The 26818-nt window shown below is 44.5% G+C and overlaps 1 protein-coding gene and 1 long non-coding RNA gene across 2 annotated transcripts; both read left to right on the forward strand.

The window, feature by feature from the left end:
* Positions 1-4379: 4379 nt before the first annotated feature.
* Positions 4380-17350, forward strand: LOC121878957 (glutamate receptor 2-like). The gene is made up of 7 exons (XM_042385408.1): positions 4380-4522; positions 6069-6257; positions 14311-14401; positions 14768-14926; positions 16317-16515; positions 16610-16827; positions 17186-17350. The coding sequence occupies exons 1-7, from the start codon at positions 4380-4382 to the stop codon at positions 17348-17350; spliced, it is 1164 nt and encodes a 387-aa protein (XP_042241342.1).
* A 512-nt stretch (positions 17351-17862) lies between these two features.
* Positions 17863-20347, forward strand: LOC121879100. Its single transcript, XR_006091276.1, has 3 exons — positions 17863-18059; positions 18811-18994; positions 19214-20347. It is a non-coding gene; the product is annotated as an uncharacterized LOC121879100 (long non-coding RNA).
* The last annotated feature ends 6471 nt before the right edge of the window (positions 20348-26818 follow it).

Raw genomic sequence — 26818 nt, forward strand, 5'->3', positions numbered from 1 at the left:
AAAATTGTTACAAAAAATAAAAAGTCATTTATAATTATTTTTTTCTTTAGATCTGGCAATAGACAAGAGCGAGAATAAGTACTGACTAGCCGTGATGACCGAATCTTCCCCCCAAACCAGGAAAATATCAGGGTCAAAGCTCTCGGATGTTGTGGGACCGGGAAAGGAGTTCATTCCCAGAGAGGTGCCGATTTGGAGAGCCATTCTTCAGACAGGGATTCGTCTGCAGGAGGAAAAGCTCCTCATTGACGACATCCAAAGGTCTAAATACCCTGTAGGAATTCGTGGTATAATGTTGTCTAGCACTCAGGATGGATGGAAACTCTAAGGTGGTTTTCTTGTATAATATAAGTTATATGATTTACAGTCTGGTGCTGGAGGTGCTGTGTGGTGAGGAGCTGCTCAGTAGAGACGTTCGGTGAGTAGCGTGTTGAAGGAGGTAGATGTGCAGGAGCTTCGTTAGAGAAGATGTTGCCTGTTGCTGGCCTCCTGGTTGAATGAAAGCTGGACAGCATGGAGCTTGCTGGAGGAGGTGTTGCGTGTTCAGGAAGATGGGCCAGAATGAGAAAGCTGGTTGGTGAGGAAGCTCAGAGAAGGACAGCTGGTGGGTCGCCATGCTCGCTGGCGGGAGCGAGGACCGCCAGGCAGGCGAGGAGAAACGAGGGCCGCCAGGCAGCGGCGGAGGAGGAGATGTTGCTTGTTCAAGAAGAGAGACCAGAATGAATCTCAATGGAGAGACAGAGCTTATATGCCCAGCAGCCGCGAGTCCTCTATGAGTCATGTTGGGAAAACCCGAGAAAGTCGCCGGTCTCTAGTTCCGTTGCTAGGTTACCGTAACATCTGGTGTCGCCGCTCGCTTGGTTGCTAGGGAGGATGGTAGCAGGTGGTGACGCCGCTACGCAGTTGTAGGGAAGAAGTCCACTACAATACTCCCCCTCCCTCCAGGCGGTGTAGGAGATTTGTTGTCTGTAGAGTTGCTTAGCACATGTGAGGCAGACCGGGTGGTGCATGCCTCATGTGAGACAACGGCGATGGCGTAAATGAGCCGATCGCTGAAATACAACTGTCTAGATACACACTATCTGTGGGAGAAGGGAGAAAAAGGTTGTGTGGAGGCGATGAATGTTGTGCTTCCCTCATGACAGGTACAGGGTAGTCAGATGCGCCTGCTGGGGTGTGTGGGCCTGGGTCAGGAGCAGGGGCTGCGTCAGCAGAAGCGGATTAGGGCTCGTGACAGCAGCTGGGTCCACGACAGCAGCAGGGTGCAGGACATTAGCAGGGAGTACCTGAGGGAGAAAAAAGGGTGTGTGGAGGCGATGGATGTTGTGTGCTTCCCTCACGGCAGGTACTGAGTCGTCAGATGCGCCTGCTGGGGTGTGTGTGGGCCTGGGTCAGGAGCAGGGGCTGCGTCAGCAGAAGCGGATTAGGGCTCGTGACAGCAGCTGGGTCCACGACAGCAGCAGGGTGCAGGACATTAGCAGGGAGTACCTGAGGGAGAAAAGAGGGGTGTGTGTGTGGGTCCGCACTCAGGAACAGAGGCCGCGTCAGGGGCGGCAGGGGTTACTGCTGGGCCGGGGTCGGCGTCTGAGGCAGGTTGGGTGTTCTGGGGTCGGTAGGATGTGGTGCTTGGGGCAGGAAGAGGAGCCGGTGTCTGCTTGAAGACTGGGAGCGTGATCAGTGTCTCCTCCATCCTGTGTGAGTGCTAATCTCCGGGAGTCACCATTTGTAGGAATTCGTGGTATAATGTTGTCTAGCACTCAGGATGGATGGAAACTCTAAGGTGGTTTTCTTGTATAATATAAGTTATATGATTTACAGTCTGGTGCTGGAGGTGCCGTGTGGTGAGGAGCTGCTCAGTAGAGACGTTCGGTGAGTAGCGTGTTGAAGGAGGTAGATGTGCAGGAGCTTCGTTAGAGAAGATGTTGCCTGTTGCTGGCCTCCTGGTTGAATGAAAGCTGGACAGCGTAGAGCTTGCTGGAGGAGGTGTTGCGTGTTCAGGAAGATGGGCCAGAATGAGAAAGCTGGTTGGTGAGGAAGCTCAGAGAAGGACAGCTGGTGGGTCGCCATGCTCGCTGGCGGGAGCGAGGACCACCAGGCAGGCGAGGAGAAGCGAGGGCCGCCAGGCAGCGGTGGAGGAGGAGGTGTTGCTTGTTCAAGAAGAGAGACCAGAATGAATCTCAATGGAGAGACAGAGCTTATATACCCAGCAGCCGCGAGTCCTCTATGAGTCATGTTGGGAAAACCCGAGAAAGTCGCCGGTCTCTAGTTCGGTTGCTAGGTTACCGTAACATCTGGTGTCGTCGCTCGCTTGGTTGCTAGGGAGGATGGTAGCAGGTGGTGACGCCGCTACGCAGTTATAGGGGAGAAGTCCACTACAACCCCATTCGAGAGATGACTGACGAGCTGGCTTCACTCGTGATGACACAGTGGAGGACGTCGAATGTAAATTTCTCCCCGCCTGTGACAATCACGGAAAAATCGCTCTCATATAAGATCTTGTTGAAATAGAAGGAGATGACAGACGTTGTGAACGGGAGAGTTAAGTCTGCTACCCAGGAGAAGAGGATGGCTGATCCGGATAAACTCTGTGAAGTCTGCGTTTGCAAGCATCAGATCTTCTTGAGCGGCTCAGAGGGGACTGGATGCTCAGGATGCTCCCTCAAGGCCCATGTGAACTGTAACTGTCCTTTGGAGATGAAAATTCCCAAATTGGACCATCAGTGGCTGTACTACCAGAGAGTGAAGACTTCCGAAACTTCAGGAATCCCGGTGTCTTCTGTAGACTTCAAAGACAGCAGGAGACAGATCAAAGCAGCGAAGAGGAAGGAGGCTGAAGAAGCTTCTGCTGTGGAGAGGAAGAAGAAAGAGGAGGCTACTAAAGAGGAAATTCTCATGAAAGTCTTTGAGGAGGACGAAGAGACAACTTGGAAGAAGCTGCAAAAGAAGCCTCTGGCAATGCTGAGGCTACTGAAGCTCCTGTGGACGTTCCCGCTGAAGTACCTGCCGAAACTCCAACTTTTGCTCCACGAAACTACATGAAGATCCAAGGGACAGCTTCAGCAGCTTTGAGGTACAAGGTGGCAAATGTTCCAGTAGATGCAGTTGTCACTGGCTTCCTGAACGATCTCATCAAGGCCGGTCATCTTTCCAAAGACAAGGCTTACTGTACTTGGCCATAGATGGCATGAAAGTCTAGAGGGCCAAGGAAGAAATAATGGCCTCATTAGTTGAAGCTCTCATGCAGAGGACAGGGGAAGAGATATCCGGGATATTCTTTGATGGCAAGGATAGGAACAAGAAGGTGTTGAAATATGACGAAGTGACAGGGAGATTTCATCCTGACAAAGTGATCGAGGAGCATTACACTATCACGTGGGAGCCTCAAGGAAAGTACCTCTTCCACTTCACTCTCGAGGAACCTGAGGAAGGAGAAAAGCCTACTCATAAGATAGCTCAGGGTCTGCATGAGTGGCTTCTGGATCACGGAGCTGAAGAGAGCCTTGTGATGATTAGAGGAGATTCTACCAACACCGGGTGGTCTGGAGGCGCCATAGACCTATTGGAGAAGGTGCTGGGTTGCAAGTGCCACGGATGATCTGTCAGCTCCATGTGAACTAGCTCCCCCTGAGGCACTTAATCATCAAGCTGGACGGCCCAGTAACTCCCCGGTCAGGCTTCAGTGGGCCTATTGGAAAACTTCTTGAGAAAGTGAATGAACTTGAGGTCAACTTTAACTTCAAATCAGTGGAAGGAACTGTAAATATCATAGAGCTGTCAGTAGAGATAGTCAAATCTCTCTCCACAGACCAGGACTACTGCTATCTTCTGATCAAAACCATCAAGTCTGGAATCTCAGTCCACAGTTGGCTGGTCTCAAGTGCGGACCTCTGAACCAATCCAGGTTTGCTCACTACTGCACAGACCATATTGCTGTTGTGAATGAGGGAGCACGGACTGAAGGGGGGGGGAGGGGGGGTCTTGAGGAGGCTCGAGGTCCTCGTGAAGTTCTACCTTAACTTCTACTTCAAAATGTATTACGACATCAAAGTGAAGCACCACCTCAAGTTTGGTCCTGAACATGTCGTTTCAAACCTGAGGCTGCTGAGGAACCAGATTCCCGAGGTCAGGAACATCATTTCTGCTGCAGTGATAAAAGGAGCTTACCACGCACATCCTGAGAACATCCTGGCTTCATTCCTGTGCAGTGAGGATGAGCATCAGAGAGATTTTGATGTGAGGCAGATAGAGAAGGAAGAGACTTTGGTGATACGACAGTGAGGCCCCATAAAAATCCCGACGTCAATCTGCAAGCCGCTTCACCTGAGGATCTCATCAACTGGGAATCAGAGAATATTTACGAGCCTATTTTCACCTGCAAGATGAACTTGACTGAGCTCGAGGATCTCAGACAAACTCCACTCAAAGAGGACGCTTTCTCTGTTCCTACTCAGTCCTGCGAGAGAGTTGTACAGGAAGTCTCAACTGCTTCCCAAGCTGTGTACGGTCACGAGAGGAGAGATGGGTGGGTGAGAGCCAGGATAGACCATCGATAAATGCTCCCAGTGCTCATATCGAAGCAGGACATACTTAAGAGCATTTCAGGTTCGAGTGGCTAATGAAGAGGCTGAAGCCATCGTTAATGCTCATAAGAGCTAAAAGTCCTCATAAGATCATAATATAAGATCATATGAGGCCACGCTTTTCAGTGTTCCAGGAAGAACAGGCGTGTAAACCTACACGTGGAGGAGGCAAGTCTCCTGGTACTCGATCTGAGTAAAGCTGGTGAGCCGCACCTATTCTTTGAAGAAAAACATAAAATTCTTAAATTTTACGCGAAATCTAAGCATTTTCTGAGCACCCAGAGGTGTTGAAACACGCAATTAAGCAAGGAAGAGATAAAAAGGCAACTTTTAGACAAAATCATATGCAGAACAGGTGCGCGCTTTGGTTTGGGTGCCCTGAGGCTGCGTTAGACAGCCTTCAAATCAGAAAATCGCAATTTTTACCGTGTAAATGAGATTTTTGGGAAAAGTTGCAATTAATAAACCCATCTTAGAATTAATTTATACATGGGAATACATATTAGCCACTTTCATTTTTGCATATTTAAATCCTGAAACCAGAGTATGATATCCCCTTCCTTCCTCCCACAGATTCCTTGGCATAAGTAACGGTATGAGTAAAGTCAATATGTGAGAGGAACGAAAACACAAATAATTAAACTAGAGAAACAATAATGTAAGTACTTGTCATTGCTTAAAATAGTAAACATTCTATCGAGTATACACTAATTAAGTCAGCGTGACGTTATCTCCCGTACAGCCAAATCCATGATGATAATTTATTTAAATCTGTGTTAATGTGGATGATTGGGATGTGACATTGCGGCGACTCTGATATCCAAATGAGTAAAGGTGGTGGCACACTGGGCACTTTCCTCCAGAAATGTTGCCCGTTTTGCTGGTCGCTGGCCTGACAGCTCAGCAAGCAACTGGAGAAATGGACAACGGTTTGGCAGTGAGCTTTGCAGGCTGGGTTACTGCTCAAATGTGCTTCATATTAGGTGTTGAATATTCAAGTAAAAATTGAATAAATCATGAAACAATAATATTGTAATTAAAATATAACACAAAAACGGTGACATGTTTCTATTTATTCGTCACTTTAAAACTTTTTTAGTATTATTAAATCATTATTCAGGGTCTTCTTTGACCAGGCAGCCGCCGCCACTTTTAAAGAAACTTCACGACGCACCCAATGTCTTTTCTTTAGCCTTTGCAGACGCCTCACTTGCTTCAACAATTGAAGAACTATAGCACAATCCTGCTAGGCCTCAACTGTACTGGACCCATGCTGGACCTCGTCTAGAAGCTTTGTTGTTGTTTTCGTTGTGTTGGGCAGACTAGATGCGCCAACAAAACGTCTCAGTGTGACACAAGTCTCTTTGTTTTACTGGCCGGACTGAGTTTGCCCAACATGTTTTGGGAGGAAATGTGCCCAGTGTGCCGCCGCCTTAAGCCAAAAATACTTCACCCCTGACTTCTCACTGACGAATTCTTCTTTCATAGAATTACAGGATACGTTACTGGAGCGAGCATGGCTTTGAGTGGCCGTCACCTGAAAGTTGGTGTGGGCAGGTGGGTGCCCTGGGTTGCGCCCCTCGAGGAGGTGGTTGAGACGGGGAGCAAAGCCAACATCTCTCTCACAGGCGTCGCCGTGGACTTCTTCAACATCATTGCCAACAAACTTAATTTCACGTATGGATCTTTTTATTGAACTTGAAAATAATGCAAAATTTCTCCTAAATGTTTGATAGTTATGCATTTGCATATTTCATATGCAAATGCATATTTTGCGTGATTTCTATGATAAGTGCATATTACCTAGATAACTGCATATAAATGCATATTTTGGTAAAATATTCATCTGGCAGTATCTCTTTGTTGCCACTGAATGAGCACACGTGGTACTGGGAGGTGAGGTGAGGTGTGGTTAGGTGAAGTGAGGTGAGGTCACGTCGCTTTAATCTGTCGTTTCCACACCTGGTCATGACTCATTGGACTAGTGAGTTAGTCAGTCAGGAGCAGTGCTGCTGTGTGGAGCTACTCTCTTCTGCTGCTCGTGAAAATGCCGAAAGTACAAAGAAACCAAAATGAAGTGCTGAGATCATATGTAAAGGAATTTGATGCATTTACTACTGATGGAAGTGTACTGTTTTGTAAATATTGTGAAGCACCAGTGACAGCGAGCAAGAAATTTCAAGTCCAACAACACCTTAAAACAAGCAAGCACATCCGACTCGAAGCTGTTAAGTCCAATAGTGCACATTAACATTAGTTTATATTAACTATTTTGTTTCCGTATAACCTGCATTCTTGGCTTTATAAGTGACATTTTTAGTGCATATAAATGCATATTTCCCCTGTTTTTAGTGCATATTTGCATGCATATTTCATGGTTTTTTAGTGCATAACTATCCGGGCCCTAATTATTATTATTATTATTATTATTATTATCATTATTGTTGTTGTTGTTGTTGTTATTATGAGTACAGTAACCTTTTAATTTATTTTTGGTTTTATGATCCGACTCAACTGAGAAAGGAACATATAGTGGGGCTTGTCTATCAATCCGACCAAACTTTGCATATTCGTGCGTGTATGTAAACTACTTTATCGCCGTCACAGACCTTCACATACACAAGCATTTTAACGCACAGAAAAGGGTGAAAACCTCTGTATGTTGTTGCTAAATCACAGTATGAATCAGGGGTCTTGGTGACCCGAGGGAGCTTGTATAATGGTGCTGGCACATGGGGAACACTGATCAGCAGATCAGCCCACCAGAAAGATGAGGGAGCACAGTTATAATTGTTAGACCAAATGTAAAGAGCTAAACTCTCCGGAGCGGACCTTATACGGACACGGATGGCATGTTATGTTCACGAAGAAAAGATATTAAAATAAAAACGCGACTGTGACTTTAGTACCGGTGTAGGCGATGTCTGAGCTATGGTGACGGACAGACAAAGAACATCAATAGAGAGAAAATAGAAACACGTATCGATATAAACATTCGGTTGCATATAAATACGCACACACATATGCGGACAAATACATACTTACACCTGCTCCCACTTATCCACCCCTTCTCCACTATAATTGAGAGGCTGATTAATTGTGCCATAAGGATGGATATTCGCCGGACAGCAGTAGCAGCAATAGCCAACGCTCCTGACGACAATATCCAATTGGTGACTGGCAGCAGCGGGAACGCACCTTCCCTGAACAGCCAAAGCACGACTTGACCACAGATCACACCTCGACCTTACCAACCAGAACAACTCTTAGAAGCGGGTTAATTGAGCAAACGACCTCGACCGTCCCTGGATTAGGAATGCCAACAGCAATTGTTTCCCCTACGGGTAGTATGAGTGACCCACACTCCTGCTGGAGGGCAGCTGTTTCTTGGCCCTCCTGACGTGGTTGGATGGCTTTTTTTCCACACTAAGATCTCTTATTACTTATCCTGGGGTGTAAATGAAACATCCACTGCTGCTAGTGACGTTTATTACAAAAAATAATGCCATATGATTTGTGCTGGTGTTAACATTTAGAGCAAATGTTCAAAGTTCTGCCCCTCTTGCTCAATGCAGCCATCAGCCCGTCGGACAAGTGACTGTCGCACACTAGGACTCAAGATCACAAAAACTGGATACCAAAGCTTCATTAAAGAAAAGGACAACAAACTACGCAGCAGCAGCAGCAAAAAAAAAAAAAGGAGATTCCAGAACCTAAATACACAAAACAAACTACAACTGTATTCAGCACTAATAAAATCAACAATAAGCTACCCGCCTGTACCAATCAACGCATTCAGTGACACAAGAATCAAGAAACTACAAACAATACAAAATAATGCCTACAATTTATTTATAACATCAGATATGAACAAAGGGTAACAAACGAAGAACTACATTGGAAAGCCACCATCGAGGCAGTAAATGTAGACATATACAAGAAAGCTAAAAGAACGTGGGAGTAAGTAGAAGAGTTAGAGGCTGTAACTTACTGGCTCGATAATGAAATAGAAAGAAAAGTGAGAGAACATTCATGGTTCAGAACAAGACTAAACAACCCAGAACCAATATTTTAACTGCCGAATGTTCGACAGTTAGATGACGACACATCTTAAGGGTGAGAGAAACTTGCAACATGGACTCTCTCAACGTTTATTGATTGATATGGTCAAAACCTGTAAAAGTGAGACCCTTGTTAACTGCTGATTATATTCCATAACATGTATACATTATATGTCAGTTAGTAAATACACTTTTCCTTTACTTTTTTAATTTTATCCTCTTCACCACTGATCGGCTCGTTAGCCGCTTGGGCGATCGGTCACGTCTCTGTTACTCACTGTTGGCAAGTACTGGGCATGCATCGGCTCCTGAATGTACCTGAACCTGCTCCAGTATTGGTCAAGTCTGGTCTTGAAAGAGCTCACACTCGGTGCCGTCACAACACTGTCTGGTAGATTGTTCCAAGAGTTCACAACTCTCACTCCGAAAAAGTTTGCCCTCACAGTTTTCTGGACCTGCGGTTTCTTCAATCTTGAGTTGTGACCCCTTGTGGAGCGAGCGTCCGCCAGCTCCAAGAAAGGACATTCGACTGAGTAGTGCCCCTTGAGATGCTTATACACCTCAATTAGGTCGCACTTGCCCATCTGTAGTATAAGCTAGGCAAGTTCAGGCGCTCCAATCTCTCAGGGTAGTTGAGGTGCCGAAGTGTAGGCACCAGTCTGGTGGCCCTCCTTTGAACATTTTCAACCAACTGACAGTGCCTAGCATATCTCGGGGACCAGACGGGGTGACAGTACTCCAGTTGAGGAAGCACTTCACACTTGAAGATCGTTACGAGGGACGGACCGTCTATAGATATCTGAACGACCTTCTTATAAGACCCAATAATTTATTTGCCTGATTTACCTTCTTATCGCAACGGCCCGAGAACTTCAGCTCATTGTCAACATACACACCTAGGTCCTTCTCACATTCAGTCTCAAGTAATGCAGTTTCTTCATCCCGTTGGGACATGTGTAACGCCTCGTTACCGTTGGTACGCCCCAGGTGCATCATCTTACACTTCGTGACATTGAATCTCAGCGGCCATTTCTTCGACCATTCTTGGAGCTCACAGAGATCCTTCTGCAGCTCTTCACAGTCCGCATGGTTCTTGATTTCCCAAAATAACTTGGCGTCATCGGCAAACATTTGTATGGAGGAGTGTATAACGTAACGTCAGGCATGTCATTTATGAAACAAACAAACAACAGAGTGTAATGATCGTGATGACGGCTAACCTGAAAACCTTAAGGATTCATATTACACTCAAACGTCCACAAAACCTTCTGAGTCCCCCAGTGGAAACGTCCCCCGTTTTCTCTGTTTCCCCCGTCTTCGTTTAGTGGGAACTTGGAATATAATCCACGGATTTAGTAGCAGACGCTGTATGCTGGGCCCTGTTGCCATCCAACCCTTTGTAATCAATTTAATTTTGCTTTTGATAACTCAGTCAGAGCATTGTTAGTGAGGATAATAGTAGGGAATGAAACTGAGTTCATAGTCTCAATTTCAACGTCAGAGTGTAAAGTAAATGAATTCATCGGAATAGAAGTAGGTGGACTCCCTGGCCTATTTTGAGTGAGGGCGCCACGGGCATTTCTACCGTTAGTGAGTGCCCGTCCCTTCATCCATACAGGTATGCCATTCCACGCTGTGTTGTAATTTGCCCTTTTTAAGTGATTTGACCCAATTAATAGTTGATTGTGCAAGTGTTACAATAACGTAGTTGATATGCTCTGAGTGAAGTCATATTTACGTCTTTAACGTCCCCTGAAACGTGATGTTGTTGTCCCCGTTAGTGAGTGCCCGTCCCTTCATCCATACAGGTCCCTAACGCAGCCTAGGCCGTGTCTGTAGCGTGGATGTTGTATCCACAATGTCTGGGGAGATGTCCGAGGTCCAGTAGGATCTGTTACCTTCGTGAGACCCGGTCGTCAGACACTTCAGACTACCTATAGCCCCCATAGCTGGCTCGTCTGGCCCTAACGCTCGGTCTGCGAGGTGACCCCGGATCACCAAGCCACACACCACTACCAGCCCCCATCATTGGTGGATGAGTGTCTAACTCAGTAGGGCTATTTGTGTGGTGGAATTAATCCACTGGGATCTTCAGAGTTCGTCGGAAAGTACTCCATGGCGGCTGGACCCCATGGCTGTTGCTTGAGTATCACCCCTGACGACTGAGTGTTGTAGTGGCAGTTGCCCTGGACTTTATGGTGCTAAGTGACTATAATAGTTGTGTTATTGAGTATGTCCACCCTGTAGGGTTGGAAGTGTTATTATGTCCACCCAGTAATGGTGTGAGTAGGTTGAGCCTGAGGGCCTAGTACTAGATTTCGTCTGTTGGTACAAATAAATTCTTTCTCCTAATTTCATATTCATGTTTAAATAAACTTTGTATTTGTATAATTGTGACTATTATTTACCTACAGTATTTACCGTTATCTCTTCCCTATTGCTTGATACTATCATTACACCTACCCACGAGCCTCCTATCGTCACGCTACCAATGGTAATAAGTGTGAGAGTAAAAGGAATTGTTACTGGCACACAGAGGCCCTCATAAATGGTGGAAGCTCAGGCCCCTCATAAATGGTGGCAGTAGTGGCCCTCATAAATGGTGGCAGTTCAGGCCCTCATAAGAGTGCCCAATACACTGCCCTGTGGTAACCCGCTTGTGACAGGTACAGATGATGATTTCGTGCCATTAATCACCACACACTGCTTGCGGTCATGTAGAAAGTCTTCTATCCACGCTAGGACATTTCCTCGAATTCCGCACTCTTCCAGTTTGATTTTCACCCTTTCTTGGGGTACACTGCCGAAAGCCTTGGGAAAATCTTGGTATATATTGTCGATATTACCACCCCGTTCCAGAATATAGGTCCAAATATCCAATAAGTGTGCGGGTTTATAGCTCCACTTAACTCCCAGTATCGCTCCAAGTAACTCCTGGTAACTAGTGTGTGTACACTTAAGGGCTTGGAAGATACTATCAGCCAGAAGCGATCCCGAGTCCTCATATATGATCATAGCAACGCAATGCTTGCTGTGCGTCCCCGAACATCTGGGCAACCACCGACCACATGGTATGTGAGTCAGAAGTCGCGGCGTACGAGGGCGGCGATAACAAATACCAAGATACAACTAACAATCTCAAATCAATACAACAACAAAATAACAAAATAAATCGCATGGCATGAGTAGCCAATTAAAACATTGGCAACAAAAAACATCAACCTTTTCAATTAAAATAAACAGATAGGACCACCTCCCTGCGAACCAAATAGCAAGTTGGATCCTACACCACTTCCTTGCAAAAACCTTTTCCTATTGAAACAAAAGCTTCAATTTAAAGAAAAGGAAAAAAAAGGTGTTTAACGGACACTTTCCTTGGCCTCTCCAACCCCTTCCTGCTGCTGTTCTTCCTCCCACTTTATTAAAAAAAAGACACGATGCTCAGCCAGATCCATAAAGAACCTGGCCAGAGGTCGTCACCTCTTTCTTGAAATACTGGCTACTGCTATGACATAACATGACCTAGTCCTAGAGAAAAGTCAAAGGCCTGAGAGTTAGAGCTTAAATAACTCGTGCAAAAGATCAACAAAGAATTAAAAAAAACAGCTTATCTGGTTTAGCCTGGATACTTTTACTCTCCTACTTTCCTTCAAATTTCCTCCTCATTTACCTTCTCCTAAAACTCACCCCCTCCCAAGTACCTCCAAAGTATTTCCACCCCCCCCCCCTTGTACTGCGCACATCATTGTCATTCCTAAAACCCCATTTAATTCATATTACGCTATATAACATTCAAATCCACCGCTCTTGTAGAATCTCAGAAAACGGGAAACACTGTTAAAGGATAACTCACCTACTCAATGTTACTAGACCATGTGTTGTATTGTACCCAGGTACAGTTATATCATATTAATTGTATGTATTCATAGCATTAAGGAGAACTCAGGGTATCCATAAGATGAATGTTAAAGTCCAGTTGAGCCGGACTAGTGTACTGTACGACTAAGTGTGGATTAGGGTTTGAAGGTCATACTATTTACGTCTGTGAACGTGTAGCGAACATAACTTCCACAGATATCATATGAAAATACATGAGAACAAAGATCTGGAAAAAGGATAAATGTATCAGAACTATGTGAGGTGTTGGAAGTGACCCAGAAACTATACTTGAAAGGAAATAATCTTGTATGCGTCGGTATGAACTTAATACACCTCGTATCCTCACGTGACATATACCCACGACAGGTACAGTGATCAGAGAATCTTATGTCTGTGTTCAAATAGTGCAATGTGTGAGAGGAGGATCCCTCATTACAGTTTTAAGTGAAGTTGATACACCCACGCCATGAACATTCAGCCTTTGTTTTAAGGCGCGTCATGTACCCGCCTCGGGTGTGCTGCGTTGATATTATAACCCAATGAATTTACCCACGAACTAGCAAACCAAGACCTTACCTTAGTGTGTAATTTAGGATTAAAATATGTGTTTATACGGCATGAGTGACAATATACCGAAAAGTGTTCAGGTGAGAGCCGTAAGAAATAAAAGTAAAAATTAAAGATTGGAAACTGTAGGCCTACGTGGTGACGAGCGGCAGGGCACTGTTCTCAGTACCCTCCGTTCTACCGTCACCTCAGGTTCCATGCGGTCGGAGTGCCTTGCTGCCCGGCAGCCATTATCCCTATGAGCGTCCCAACAGGTGGTGACTACTCCCAGCTATGCCACTCCACTGTGAACCTGTGGATTTCCAGCACACCACTCCTAATGAGTAGTCACAAATAAGGAGACCGTGAGAAACTCTGCGGTCGTCACTTGGAGCGACCTATAATACCAGGCGTAGAAATAGTACTGGTATGTCTCTAGGTGAAGCCCTCGTCTTTACCCACCGAGGGCGGTGTGCGAACGAGGCGCCTGTTGTGTATACCTAAAAGTCACAAGGAGTCCCATACCTGCAGGTATGGAGTGTAACATGTGTGTTGAGATGGTGCTACTATGTATGATAACCGACGGTGCTATATTCCACACAGGTGGAGCAGTCTGATGTGTTAAGGAATAGTGTAAGAAGGAATGACCGAGGTAAGGAGGTCACAGATTGTTATGCAATAAGTATGTGGATGACACGCCATTAATGTAAGACGTCTGGTGCCCATCTGGGTAACCAACATTTTCGTTGTTCTTCTGAGGAAGACCCATTCATTTGTATGTTTTTTACCAGTATGCTTTATAAGGAATAAATTAATTAAGACATGTTATGGTTTCACCCTTCTTTCCCCTTATCGATCTGGTCAATGGAAAACCTAACCCAATGCCTAGTCCACTCTGCACGCTACCTAACGAGCTACATGCTGTCCAGAGGGGGTCTGGTGGCATCGACCCTTAGAAATTAAGATTAGAGTTAAGTATTTACCCTTAGTATTAGTGACCCCCAGTCTGGCAGTATACCCTCCCCTCCCACCCAACAACAAGCAATAGCCCTTCATCCTCATCTACAGGCATTAAGTCAAGTCAAGTGCCAAATAATTCATGTAGTCACTTGTAGTGGTACTACAGAGATAGCACGCGTATTTTTCCCCATTGTGCCCTGGGTTCAGTCCCCGGGCCGGTACTAACACTGGACAATACTGATATGTGATGAATGATGATTAATGAACAAATCGCCCGGTCTCAGGTACACGACGGTGCTGTCACCTGATGGGGAGTGGGGTCGACAACTACCTAACGGCTCCTTCACGGGCTTAATCGGGAAAACGCAAAGAAAGGTGGGTTCTGCACCCCAAGTTGGTAACTAGAAGTCAGCACACACACACACACACACATACACATATATTTCATTGGCCCATTAGTTGAGAACAGCTAGGATCAACAGGGAAATTCTATGCACCTTTAAAAAAAGAATGAAGAAGCAAAATTTATCAAATTTAATCTATTCGAATGGATCTAACCCAAATTACTAAATATTATGAGGTAACTTTTGTGCATAACTCAGGAGGACAGGTTGGCTTTCAGCATATCTACGAGGTGTAAGAAGAGGCATATACAAGAGTTTCTTACAGCAGATGTGACAAAGACTCAGTGAGCTGTTTCAGTCATCTATTACGTATAAATATTGTCTGAAACTTACGTAGGAGGTGGACATGTCGCTGGGACCCTTCAGCGTGACGTGGGAGAGGGCCCAGGTGGTGGACTTCTCCTCCACTCTTTACGTGGACGGCTTCGGCATCTTCTTGCCACGACCCAGGCTGGAGCGAGACTTAGCTGGATTTATCAAACCTTTCTCCTGGCAGGTAAACCATCTGGTTATATAACATTTTTCTCTCTCTTTCTCACGTTGAACCACGGTTTCATTATTGTGAAGGCTGTTACTTTTTCTTTACTATTGTGCAGATTCTCCTATTATAATTATTTTAATTAAAATTGAACTTCAATTTGTCGGACAATCTGGTAGAGCTTTGCAAAAACAGTAATAAAAGCATCCGTGTCCTAATGACCATTGATGTCTTGCATATGCCATGTGATAAGTATTCCTCATGTCCATTGTATAATGGATTCATAGCCTGAGTCCATCAGTTGCTCCTGGGTAGCTTCCTAACAGTTGTAGTCATAAACATGCCAAACTGACAGAGGGACAGACATAATAGGAGATGTAAACAGAGAAACCAGATACCAGATGAACAACGATGTTATAGAGAAATCCGACTGTGAGAAAGATTTAGGAGTAATGATAAGTAGGAATCTTAAACCAAGTAAACAATGTTTATTTGCTCGAAACAAGGCTAACAAAGTACTTGGGTAAATACAAAGGAGTGATAGTTACAAGACTAGCAAGGTCATCCTAAAACTATATCTTGCGCTTGTGAGACCTCACTTGGATTACGCAGTTTAATTCTGGTCACCGTACTACAGAATGGATATGGAATTCCTAGAAGGAATTCAGAGGAGAATGACAAGACTAATCCCGGGCATTAGGAACCTTGAGTACAGAGACAGGTTAAAGCATCTTATTTTGCACTCCCTCGAGAGACATAGAGTGAGGGGCGATATGATAGAGGTGTATAAATGGAAGTCAGGGCTAAACAAAGGTGACATTACAATGGTTTTAAATTAGACAAATTTAGATTTAGGTGCGAAATAGGTAAGCATTGGTTTGGAAATAGAGTAGTGGACGAGTGGAACAAGTTACCAATCATCATCATTAACTCAAATACGCTGGATAGCTTCAAACATAGGTTGAATGGATATATGAGCGATAGGGGTTGGGTGTAAATGGGACTGCCCAGTATGGGCCAATAGGCCCGCTGCAGTTTCATCCATTCTTATGTTCTTATGTTCTAAACACAATGTCGAACAGGCGATAGAGAACATGATGTTAAATATAGGATATACTCTATTGTATTATCTTCTGATTTTCAAATTAACGTACGTGAAAGAAATAGCAGACTCTTTTCAAATATCATATTAATTTCCACATCTTACAGCTATGCTCTGAATGTAGGAAGGAAAACAATTAATGTATTACACATATATGAATATTCGATTTAAAGTATGCAACCAATGTATTAACTTCACTAAAAAGAAAAGTTTCTTCTGCCTCATACGTTAGCCAGCCGGAGTTGTCATGGTAAAGATGGAATATAATTTTTAACATATATGATGCATGTTTGTATATGTGAGCAGGTGTGGGTGGTGCTGGCGGTGGTGTTGGGGTTGAGTGGAATTGTGGGCTCCATTTTGAGCTGGCTCGCTACCCCTCAGCTTTTCTCACCAATTAAGACATCTAATGCCACGATCTCACCTCCTGGGCACAAATCCCGAAATGATCCGTCCACCGAGGTGTTCCAACACAGCTGGCCTGTACGAGCTGTTCTCAGAGAGCGTGAGTATAATGACTGTTGGAAAGCTTAAAACATACAGAGGAAAATATTACTTGTGTCAATAGCTGAGACAAACCACGTCTTCCTCCTACACAGCCGTCTGTCACCTCCCACGGACTGCATCAGGTCGAGTGTTTCTTGGGACGTGGCTAATAAGTGCCCTTATCCTCACCTCAGCTTATCAGGGTATCCTCACCTCCTTGCTGGCTGTGCCCTTCGTCACTGTGCCCGTGGATTCACTGGAGGACCTTGTTAACTATGGCAAGATCCCCTGGGCCAACGAGAAGGGGACGTCCATGCACCACTTCTTCAGTGTGAGTCACAGCTTGTGTGTGTGTGTGTGTGTGTGTGTGTGTGTGTGTGTGTGTGTGTGTGTGTGTGTGAGCAGCGCAACGCAGAAACACTTCCATAGTAGTGGCGAAGAGGGTAAAGTAAAATATGATATTCTTAACACATTTGTTTTTGCTTCCAAGTTACGTAACTTAAGTGTTCTTGAATGTTTGTTGGTTCGACAGTTGTTGATAAGTTCCAATATAAGAACAATGCGAGTATTACACCATGCAAGTATATTCCAATAATTGCAAAGTGTGTGTGTGTGTGTGTGTGTGTGTGTGTGTGTGTGTGCACTTATTTAATAGATACATTTTACATGTTGTAACGTGGTGGTGACAGTCCTCCAAGTCTGGTCTGAACAAGAAGGTGTACGAGGGCAGCTCCTTCGTCTACAGCTGCAATGAGGTGCAACACACCATCAGGAGAGGCGACCTGGCCGTCATCTGTGACTTCTTCAGCATGAGGAAGGTGAGGCATGAGGAAGGTGGGGCATGGGGAAGGTAAGGCATGAGGAAGGTGGGGCATGAGGAAGGTGAGGCAAGAAGAAAATGAGGCATGAGGAAGGTGGGGCATGAAGAAAGTGGGGCAAGGTGGGGCGAAGAAAGTGGGGCATGAGGAAGGTGGGGCAGGTGAGGAAAGAAGGACAGGGCATGGGCATGAGGAAGGTGTGGGCATGAGGAAGGTGAAGAAGGTGGGGCATGAGTAAGAAGGCAAGGAGGAGGCATGAGGAGGTGGGGAGGAAGGTGGGGGCATAAGAAAGGCATGAGGAAGGTAAGGTATGAGGAAGGTGAGGTATGAAGAAGGTGGGACATGAGGAAGGTGGGGCATGAGTAAGGTGGGGCATGAGTAAGGTGGGGCATGAGGAGGGTGGGGCATGAGGAGGGTGGGGCATGAGGAAGGTGGGGCATGGGGAAGGTGGGGCATGAGGGACGTGTGGCTTTAGCAGGCTGGGACAGTTTTCGTATATTTTAACGTATAGAATACAAGCGTATATTAAGGAGACTCGTGTACTGGTTTAATATTTTCACGACTCTAAAATTATGTTTTTTCACGCCTCAAACATGACACTATGTCTTTCATGACAGATAATGAGTGAAGACTTTGGGGAGACGGGCGAGTGTAACTACCACATAGCCACCGAGCCCATCAGGGCTGCCCCCCTGGCCTTCGCCTTCCCTAAGGGCAGCACCCTCGTTCCTCACTTTAACAAATGGTGAGACACACATATGCACACACACACACACACTTAATTCCGCTTTCCACTTACATCTGTCTGTTTATCTTCAAATAAATTTTGTTATATTCTTTTCATGGCTCTATGTCCTATAAAATCAAATTAAAACTTTTGACTGTAAAAGTTAAACTGCATTTATGTTAATATAGAGCAAGTAACAAATACGATGGATAAATTCCCCGAGACAAACAATAAAATGATGAATGTAGCATTAGGTAAACTATTGTTCTCTCGCTACATTTCCTTATCGTTGTGTGTATGAGCATGGTTCACCTCCTTCCCCAAGGGTCAACAATTAATGGACATTGGGCACACACACACACACACACACACACACACACACACACACACACACACACACTCTCTAATGAAGGCTTTTGTTAAACCACCAATGTATGTAATAAGTCATTTATGTCCAATGTATATTTTCAGCCTTCGGGCTGCAAACTTTTTCAATAAACCGTTTATTATTATTATTATTATTATTTCATACACTATAACATTATCTTCACTCTAGAGTTCTATCACTCATTGCATTTCAGTCGTATATTCTCACGAAATAAAACTTTTGGTCCACTTGTTTTGTATGTATGGGATAATAGATGGGTCTATTGTACCACACAAGAAATAAGTGTTTTGCCCTTATCACGATACTTAATGCTTCCTAAACATTATACTGTATCTGTAACCTCGACTAATGATCAATTTATACATGCCCCCCACAAAAAAGGCTTTTTCATCGTCAAACAGGATGGCCCCTTTAAAAGAGTCTGGACTGGTGAGTCGCAGCGTGATGGAGGTGACCGCCAACGCCACGGCCTGCCTGGTGCCTCCGGGGAAGGAGGAGGGCTATAAACCATCACTCATCCTCACTCTCACTGACTTCGCTGGAATATTCCTACTCTTCGCTGCCTGTAAGTCGCGGTTGGTCATGACTGAAGTAAATTAAAATTTTCTGTCATTATCGTCCAAATCAATCAAGCCCTTAAAATTGTATAGATTATATACGAATAATGACGTAATAACATGTATAAGAGCGTATGAAATAATATACATATATAATACAAAACATAGCTAATTTGCACGTACGGAATTTTGTTTACCTATAGACAACAATACACTTCTCTTGGCAGGTTTGGTCTTCAGTTTCCTGGTCTTCATAACGGAGAAGATACACAGTTGCTGTTCTTACAGAGCATAGACTGTCTGTATGGGTATATAATTATATACTTATTGTCCTCTTGGAACATAACCTGACCTCACAAAGCATAAATTGTCCTCACAGAGCATAAGCCGTCCACCAGATATTAAATGTCCTCACATATTATAAACTATCCTCATGAAATAAACTAGTCTCATTGGACATAAACTGCCCTAAATTATAATGAACTGTTTTTGTGCAATATAAACTGTGCTCATGATGTATACTCTTCTCACTAACATATACTGTCCTTACGGTATATAACTGTCCCCACTAAGCATTAACTGTTCTCACGCTATTATAATAAACTCTCCTCACCAAGTGTAAGCTGTCCTTAAGGTATATAAACTGTCCTCACTAAGCATAAAGTATCATTATAAACTCTTCTCACTAAGCATAAACTGTCCTCACTACACATACACTGTCTCCACTAAGCATAAACTGTCCTAACGGTATATAAACTGTCTTCACTAAGTATAAACTGTCCCCACTCTGAGGTGCTTATAAATCGCTATTAAGTCACCCCTTGCCCGTCTACAGTATAAGCTAGACAACTGAAGACGTTCGTATTTCTCTTTGTGAGTGAAATGCTGTGTAGGCATCAGTTTGGTGGCCATCTTTTGCACATTCTCAGTCAGAAAAATGATTATTCAGTAAAATCAGCATGTAAATTCAAAATGGTTCAGTATGTATGTAGACAGAAGATGTATACAAATAATAAATAGTAAACAATAAGTCGATTCAAACAAGGAAATCCCAAAACACAACAAAACTAATGAAGTTCTCAACAACGACCAAATTTTCATAGCATTAAGACTACTCTTATTCACTTTTTTAAATTACTGTATATTTTAACTTATAAGCTTATTAAAATCACCAGTAGATTTAACCTTTCAGCTTATTTCACTTTAAGATTAACCACCCCAGCGCTAACCTAACCTAACCTAATCTCACCTTACCTAGCCTAACCCTCTCCTGGTAGCATTCAGGTGTTTATTCATCAGGTGGGGTAACTTTCTTGTGATTTTTCCCCATTGTGTTAAATATTACTTGTGCTGTAACGTTTTGTAAGAGGACGACTCTGGTGGTACAGCTGCGTATCATTATCCTGAGGTTCATTGTGAGAGAGAGAGAGAGAGAGAGAGAGAGAGAGAGAGTGAAAAGAGACAAAGAATAAAGCGATAGTAATAGGAAGAGTGAGATATAAGACAGAAATAAGTGTAAAATAAAGAAAGAGACAAAGAAAAGAAACAAAAGAAGGAAGAGACACAAAAAAGAGTGGAAAGCAAAGGAACAGATAAAGAAAGAGAAATAGTGGAAAAATAGGCAAAACATATATAGACAAATAGAGACAGAAATATAAAAATAAAGAGGTGAAAAATAAACAGGGAGAAGGAGAGATAAATGAATGAAGGAAAAAGAGATATTGAAAAATAAATAAATACCGGGTAATTATGTAAAAAAATATAATTATAAATAAAACAAAAAAAAAATAAATAAAAAGAAGGGAAATACAGTATAGACAGAGGGGTAAAATAAAGACAAAGATAAACACATATCAAGAAAACACAGACAAAATAAAAAGAGAAATATGCAGAGAAACAGAGCAAAAGAATGGGAATTAGACAAGGTTAAAGAAATTAAGGTCAGTTAGGAGTGAATAATATGTTTCCAAAATGTGTTGCTACAGTAGGTATATTTTTTGTATACCTGCTTTGTGTATGTACAGTATATGCTGAAGTGTATACCTGCAGTGTTTAAATACATGGTAAATTGTATACCTGCAATATCTGCATGTGTACATACATACTGAATTGTATACTTGCATTATGTATATACTGTATACATGATAATTGTATACCTGTATCGTCTATATACAACTGAATTGTATACCTGCATATAGGCTGAATTGTATAGCTGCATATATGCTAAACTGTATACCTGCATTCCCTATATACAACTGAATTGTATAGTTGTAGTTGCCAAATACACATGCTGAAGTAATATAAACTTGCATAACGAATGAAACTGAAATGAATGAAACTGTAGTGGACGTCTCCCCTACAACTGCGTAGCCGCATGCCACCTGCTACGTCTTCCCTAGCAACCAAACGAGCGGCCCAGGGGGGGCGTCACCAGATGCCACAGTATCCTAGCAACGGAGTCAAAAGACCGGGGTTTCCCACGGGTGACTCACGGCTGCTGTGTATATAAGCTCTGTCTCTCCATTGAGATTCAGACGCTGACTGGACACCGGAGGAGACGCACCTGCTTGCGGGAACAGCTAACGGTTCCAATACGCCATATTCTACCGGATCTTGTGCACATGCACTGATTCTCGCCGTTTAACAGCAATTAAATATTGAAAAGTGACTCAGCTCATTTTTCCACAAAATTTTTTGACACCTCACGAACGTTCAGGACTGACAACCTTAGCCTTCCCTCCCCACAGTTAGTGTGAGTGACCCACACAACTGCAAAGGAAGCGCTAACTGTTGTCCTTCCTGACGTGGTAGGAGGGCTTTCTCTCTTCACTTCATTTTTTCTATTACTTACCCTGGCCGAGGCACCTGCTGATTTTTCAATACTTCAGTATTCGTGCTAAAGCCCCCCAGTGGTGCACACCTCACAGAGTGGGAATGTGTGTATCCAGTGGGGGTCGGGGAAATAACCTGGGCCAATCCAGCAGTGACGTCTGTGATAGTGCAGACACACCACTGTGCGGGGGTCGCCCTTAAGTAAGAGTTTTTTTTTTTGCACTAAGGGCCTTCTATAACCTTAGTGCACCAACAACTACACAGTATATGTAAAAAACAGATTAAAACTGTACCCAAGGGGTGGTTCCCAGCCACCCCAACCATGCTCTCTGGGAGGGGAAACAACAAGCCCCCCTCTACTCGTCCAGGCAGGGACAAGCTGAGGCGGGAGACCAATCACAATGACCCACGACTGCCAAGACCAATGACAGACAAAGACAATGAAACGACCACCGACCAAAACAACCAACAGAGACGTAACATTGAAGTTTCAACAGAGAAGGCCAGAGTAATCCACTTTCGGACTGTTGACACGTCCACCTCGTTTGACAAAATTAATGGGTTCATTATCCAGAAGGCCATTAAGGATCAGATAGGGGACGTGGAGAAAGTCCGAAAGACAAGAAAAGGCGAACTCCAAGTTACTGTTAAAGACGCTAAGCAAATGAGGGACGCCTTGAATCTGAAAACATTTCATTCAACTATAGTGGAACCGTATATCCCAGCATTTCTCAATACCTGTAAGGCTGTAGTTAACAGCTACGAATTCCAGGGAATGAGTACTGACGAAATTAAGTACTACATGAAAGATCAAGGAGTCGTCGATGCCTTCGTCTTTAATAGGAGGACCGCAGACGGAGAACGAAAACGATCAAACACAGCTGTACTGACTTTTGACGGACTTGTTAGGCCCACCCATGTGTTGGTAGGATATGAGAGAGTCCAAACGAAAACATACATTCCATTTCCCATGCGATGTTTCAACTGCCAAAGGTTTGGACACACTGGTAAGGCCTGCCGTAACACCCAGGTATGCTCTGAATGTGCTCAAACCGGACACAGGGAAGATGACTGCACACAAACGGAGGAAAAATGCTACCACTGTTCGGGTCAACATGCTGCCTCAGACAGGAAGTGCCCTTCCTACCTGAGGGAGTATGAGATCAGTAGGGTGAGAGCAGAGAATAATTTGGACTACAAGGAGGCTAAGAGGCAGGTGGAGATGTCCTTGCAGACACCAACACCTGGAATGTCCTTCGCATCCGCTGTAACCAAAAACACCTCACCTCCCAAAATGTGCACCACTGGAACGCAGACTGAGACCAGGACCATTGCAACACAAACTGACTCCACACTCACCGGATATCCAACCACAGACGCCAACGACGAAAACTCAAAGACAACTATGACTACTAACGAGACTAAAACTAAAAACAAGTTAAACGAGACTACAAAACCTAAGCAGACTGACGACCTTGTCTACCCCCAAGTAAGGAGGAGGTTTCTATCTGTCGAAAGCATGACAAGAGACTCCTCACCTCAACCTTTGTTTCGCATTGTTGGGACACACCGGGGGCAGGGAGCCCCTGCCGAGCAGAGAACTGGTTTTTTGGAGCCGGGAGACTGCTCATGTGATGCGAGGGATCATACCCCGGCACACAATTCCCCCCCAGAAACAAGAGCAAAGAAAAACAAAACCCAAAACGCTGACCATATCAACTCTCAGACTTAAAATTCAATATCATCCAGTGGAATTGCAGAGGTGCTAGGAATAAAAATGCTCAATTTCATCTACTAAAGTCATTATTCCGGCCAGACGTTTTTTGCCTACAAGAGACGCTACTTGCGGGTCAGGACGACCCACCTGTATTTGGCAACTACACGTCCTACAGGGGAGACAACCTAAGGGGGGTAGCCCTATATATTAGGAGTGAATTCACTCAACAAAGAGTCAACCTGAGCGTGAACCTGCAGGCTGTGGCGTGCAGAGTCAAGTTTCGGTCTGGCTATGTTGCCGTCTGCTCACTATACTGTCCTCCGGGCGGGCTCATTGACGATGGTGAGCTTGAGGAGCTATTTAACCAACTGCCAGGAAAAAAAATGATCCTCGGAGACCTCAATGCTCGCCATTTGCGGTGGGGCAGTGTCCGGAGTGACGGGAGGGGAGAGCAGGTGGCTGCAGCTATACTCAACTCCAACTTGTCTCTTCTGAATAACGGTAGTACGACTCGAGTGGACGAACGATTTGGCTCAGCCTCAGCTATAGATCTCTCTATAGTTGATGCTTCCTTGCTATTAGACTGTAAATTTTCTACATACGACGACTCTCTGGGTAGCGACCATTTTCCGATCTGCATTTCTTATGAGTGTGGCGCCCCAACGGCTACTCCCGAGGTGCGCTACAACCTTAGGAAAGCAGACTGGGGGGCATACTCAGGAGCCGTTCGTATAGACACCATTGGAGAAGACATCAACACCAAAATGTCACACATAGAACAAGCTATAATACACGCAGCAGATTTAACAATTCCTAAGACTTCTGCAACAACCCACAGGCCTGGAGTTCCATGGTGGACACCAGACTGCCGACGAGTGGTTTGTGAGCGAAATAGGCGATGCCGTTTATTCAACAGAATTCCATCTATTGAAAACTTAATTGAATATAAAAAAGCTAGAGCTAAGGCTAGGAGGGTTCTCGGTGAGTGCAAGAGAGAGTCTTGGCGGGCATTCGTCTCCACTATTAACAAGGATACCCCTTCCTCCGAGGTATGGTCGGCTATAAACCGGGTCAGATCAAAAGGAGGAAGGACTTTTATCCCACAGGTGAGTAGTGGAGGGCTGCTTCTCGACGAACCCCTGGCCATTGCCAACGCCCTAGGCCAGAAGTTCGCAGATGCCAGTTGCTCCACCAATCATGATCCACGCTTCGGCGTGTTCCGTGATCGTGCCGAGCATTTTCCCCAGAGGAACTTTCCTTTGCTTTAAATAAGGGCAAGGGCTCTACTCCTGGACCTGACGGTATACGATACGAGATGATTAAGCACCTTGACCAGGGAAACCTGGACAAATTGCTAGAAGTGTTCAATGAGATCTGGACGTCCAGAACGTTTCCAAACTCATGGCACTTTGCCCATGTCGTACCGATCCCAAAGAGGGACAAATGCCCTACCAACACCAACTCATTCCGTCCGATTTCGCTCACAAACTGTCTGTGTAAGGTCATGGAACGTATGATAAAGCGTAGGCTAATGTATTTTTTGGAAAGTAACAACTTATTGAATGATCGACAGTGTGGTTTCCGCCAAGGTAGAAGCACACTAGATCATTTAATAAGTCTTGAAACTGACATCTCAAAAGCTCTTTGCAGTAAAGAAACACTAATTGCAGTATTCCTAGACATAGAAAAAGCTTTCGACATGACATGGCGGACTGGCCTCATGATGAAGCTCCACGCCTTGGGTCTGAGAGGTAATTTGCCAATTTTCATTAGAAATTTTTTGCAAGACAGGACTTTTTCCGTCAAATTAAAAGGTAACGTAAAGTCAGACACATTTGTCCTAGAAAACGGAGTTCCACAAGGCAGCGTTTTGGGCCCAATATTATTTCTTATAATGATTAATGATTTCCTATCACCAGCCCCCAGCTTAAGTGACCTCAAATTCTCCTTGTTTGCTGACGATTGCGCAATCTGGCGCTCCTCTCGGGTCGAGAGACTATCTGCACAAAGGGTGCAGGCCGGCCTAAAAGCCGCTGAACAGTGGGCAATACAATGGGGATTTAGGTTTTCAGTTGAGAAGACAGTAGGAGTAGTCTTCACTAAGAAACGTAACATTAATAATCCAGTATTAAAATTAAATGATACTCCTATTAAATTTCAGACTTCAGTAAAATTTCTCGGTGTTCATTTTGACCGGAAATTAACGTGGAAAAACCACATTAACGAACTTGAAAGTAGATGTCTTAAAGTCACAAACATCCTGAAAGTTTTATCAGGTACTACATGGGGAGCCGATAGGAAATCTTTATTAATGGTGTATAAGACCCTGATCAGATCAAAACTTGATTATGGATGCCAGTTGTATGCTTCTGCATGCGACACCACACTCGCAAAGCTGACCAGAATACAGAACCGATGCCTTCGTCTATGTCTGGGTGCTTACAGGTGTACACGTGTAGGAAAACTAGAGGTGGAGGCCCATGTCCCTCCACTCCACATCAGGAGGGACATGTTGACGCTAAGGTACGGGTTGAGTGCGGCTAGGAGGCGCGGCACAGGCCACCCAGGTTGGTGTGCTGTTGCTAAATTCCGTTTCCTGCAGCTGCGTAGGTCCCCGTCCTCGGTTGTCCGCCTCCAGACCTTGTGCCAGGGTGCTGGTATCCATTTCGAAGACGTTGATAGATACGTTCCACCGTTGTGTCCGCCATGGGAGAACCCCAACTTCCATGTGGAAACATCGTGGCTTCCAGGAGGGAAGAATGACATTCATCCTGAGCTCCTGAAGCAACTTTTCTATCAATTTCTGGAAGGATACAGCGCCTATACTCACGTGTACACCGACGGGTCCAGGACTGACGACAACGTTGGAGCCGGTATCTGGAGCAGAGACGGGGAGTGGAGCTCCCGCCTGCCGCGGCATACAACCATATTCACTGCAGAGATGTTTGCAATAAGTAGAGCCATTGACATTGCAATAACAAGCGATGTCAATGATGTTGCTGTCATTTCAGATTCCATGTCAGCTCTTAAAGCAATTCAAGGTGGTGATACTACCAGCAATGAGATACAGGGCAACATTATTAATAAACTACATGAGTGTGCCAAGAATATTGTGCTGATATGGGTGCCTGGGCATTGCAACATTTGGGGCAATGAACAGGCAGACAAACTAGCAAAAGCGACTGTGGGTCTCAGGGAGACAACCAATGTACCCTGGGAGCGTCAGTCGTGTCTCTCCTTGGGGAAGACATATACAACAGGGAAGTGGCAACTTGATTGGACG

Source organism: Homarus americanus, unplaced genomic scaffold (assembly GCF_018991925.1).
Source record: "Homarus americanus isolate GMGI-L3 unplaced genomic scaffold, GMGI_Hamer_2.0 scaffold4060, whole genome shotgun sequence".
Lineage (NCBI taxonomy): Eukaryota > Metazoa > Arthropoda > Malacostraca > Decapoda > Nephropidae > Homarus > Homarus americanus.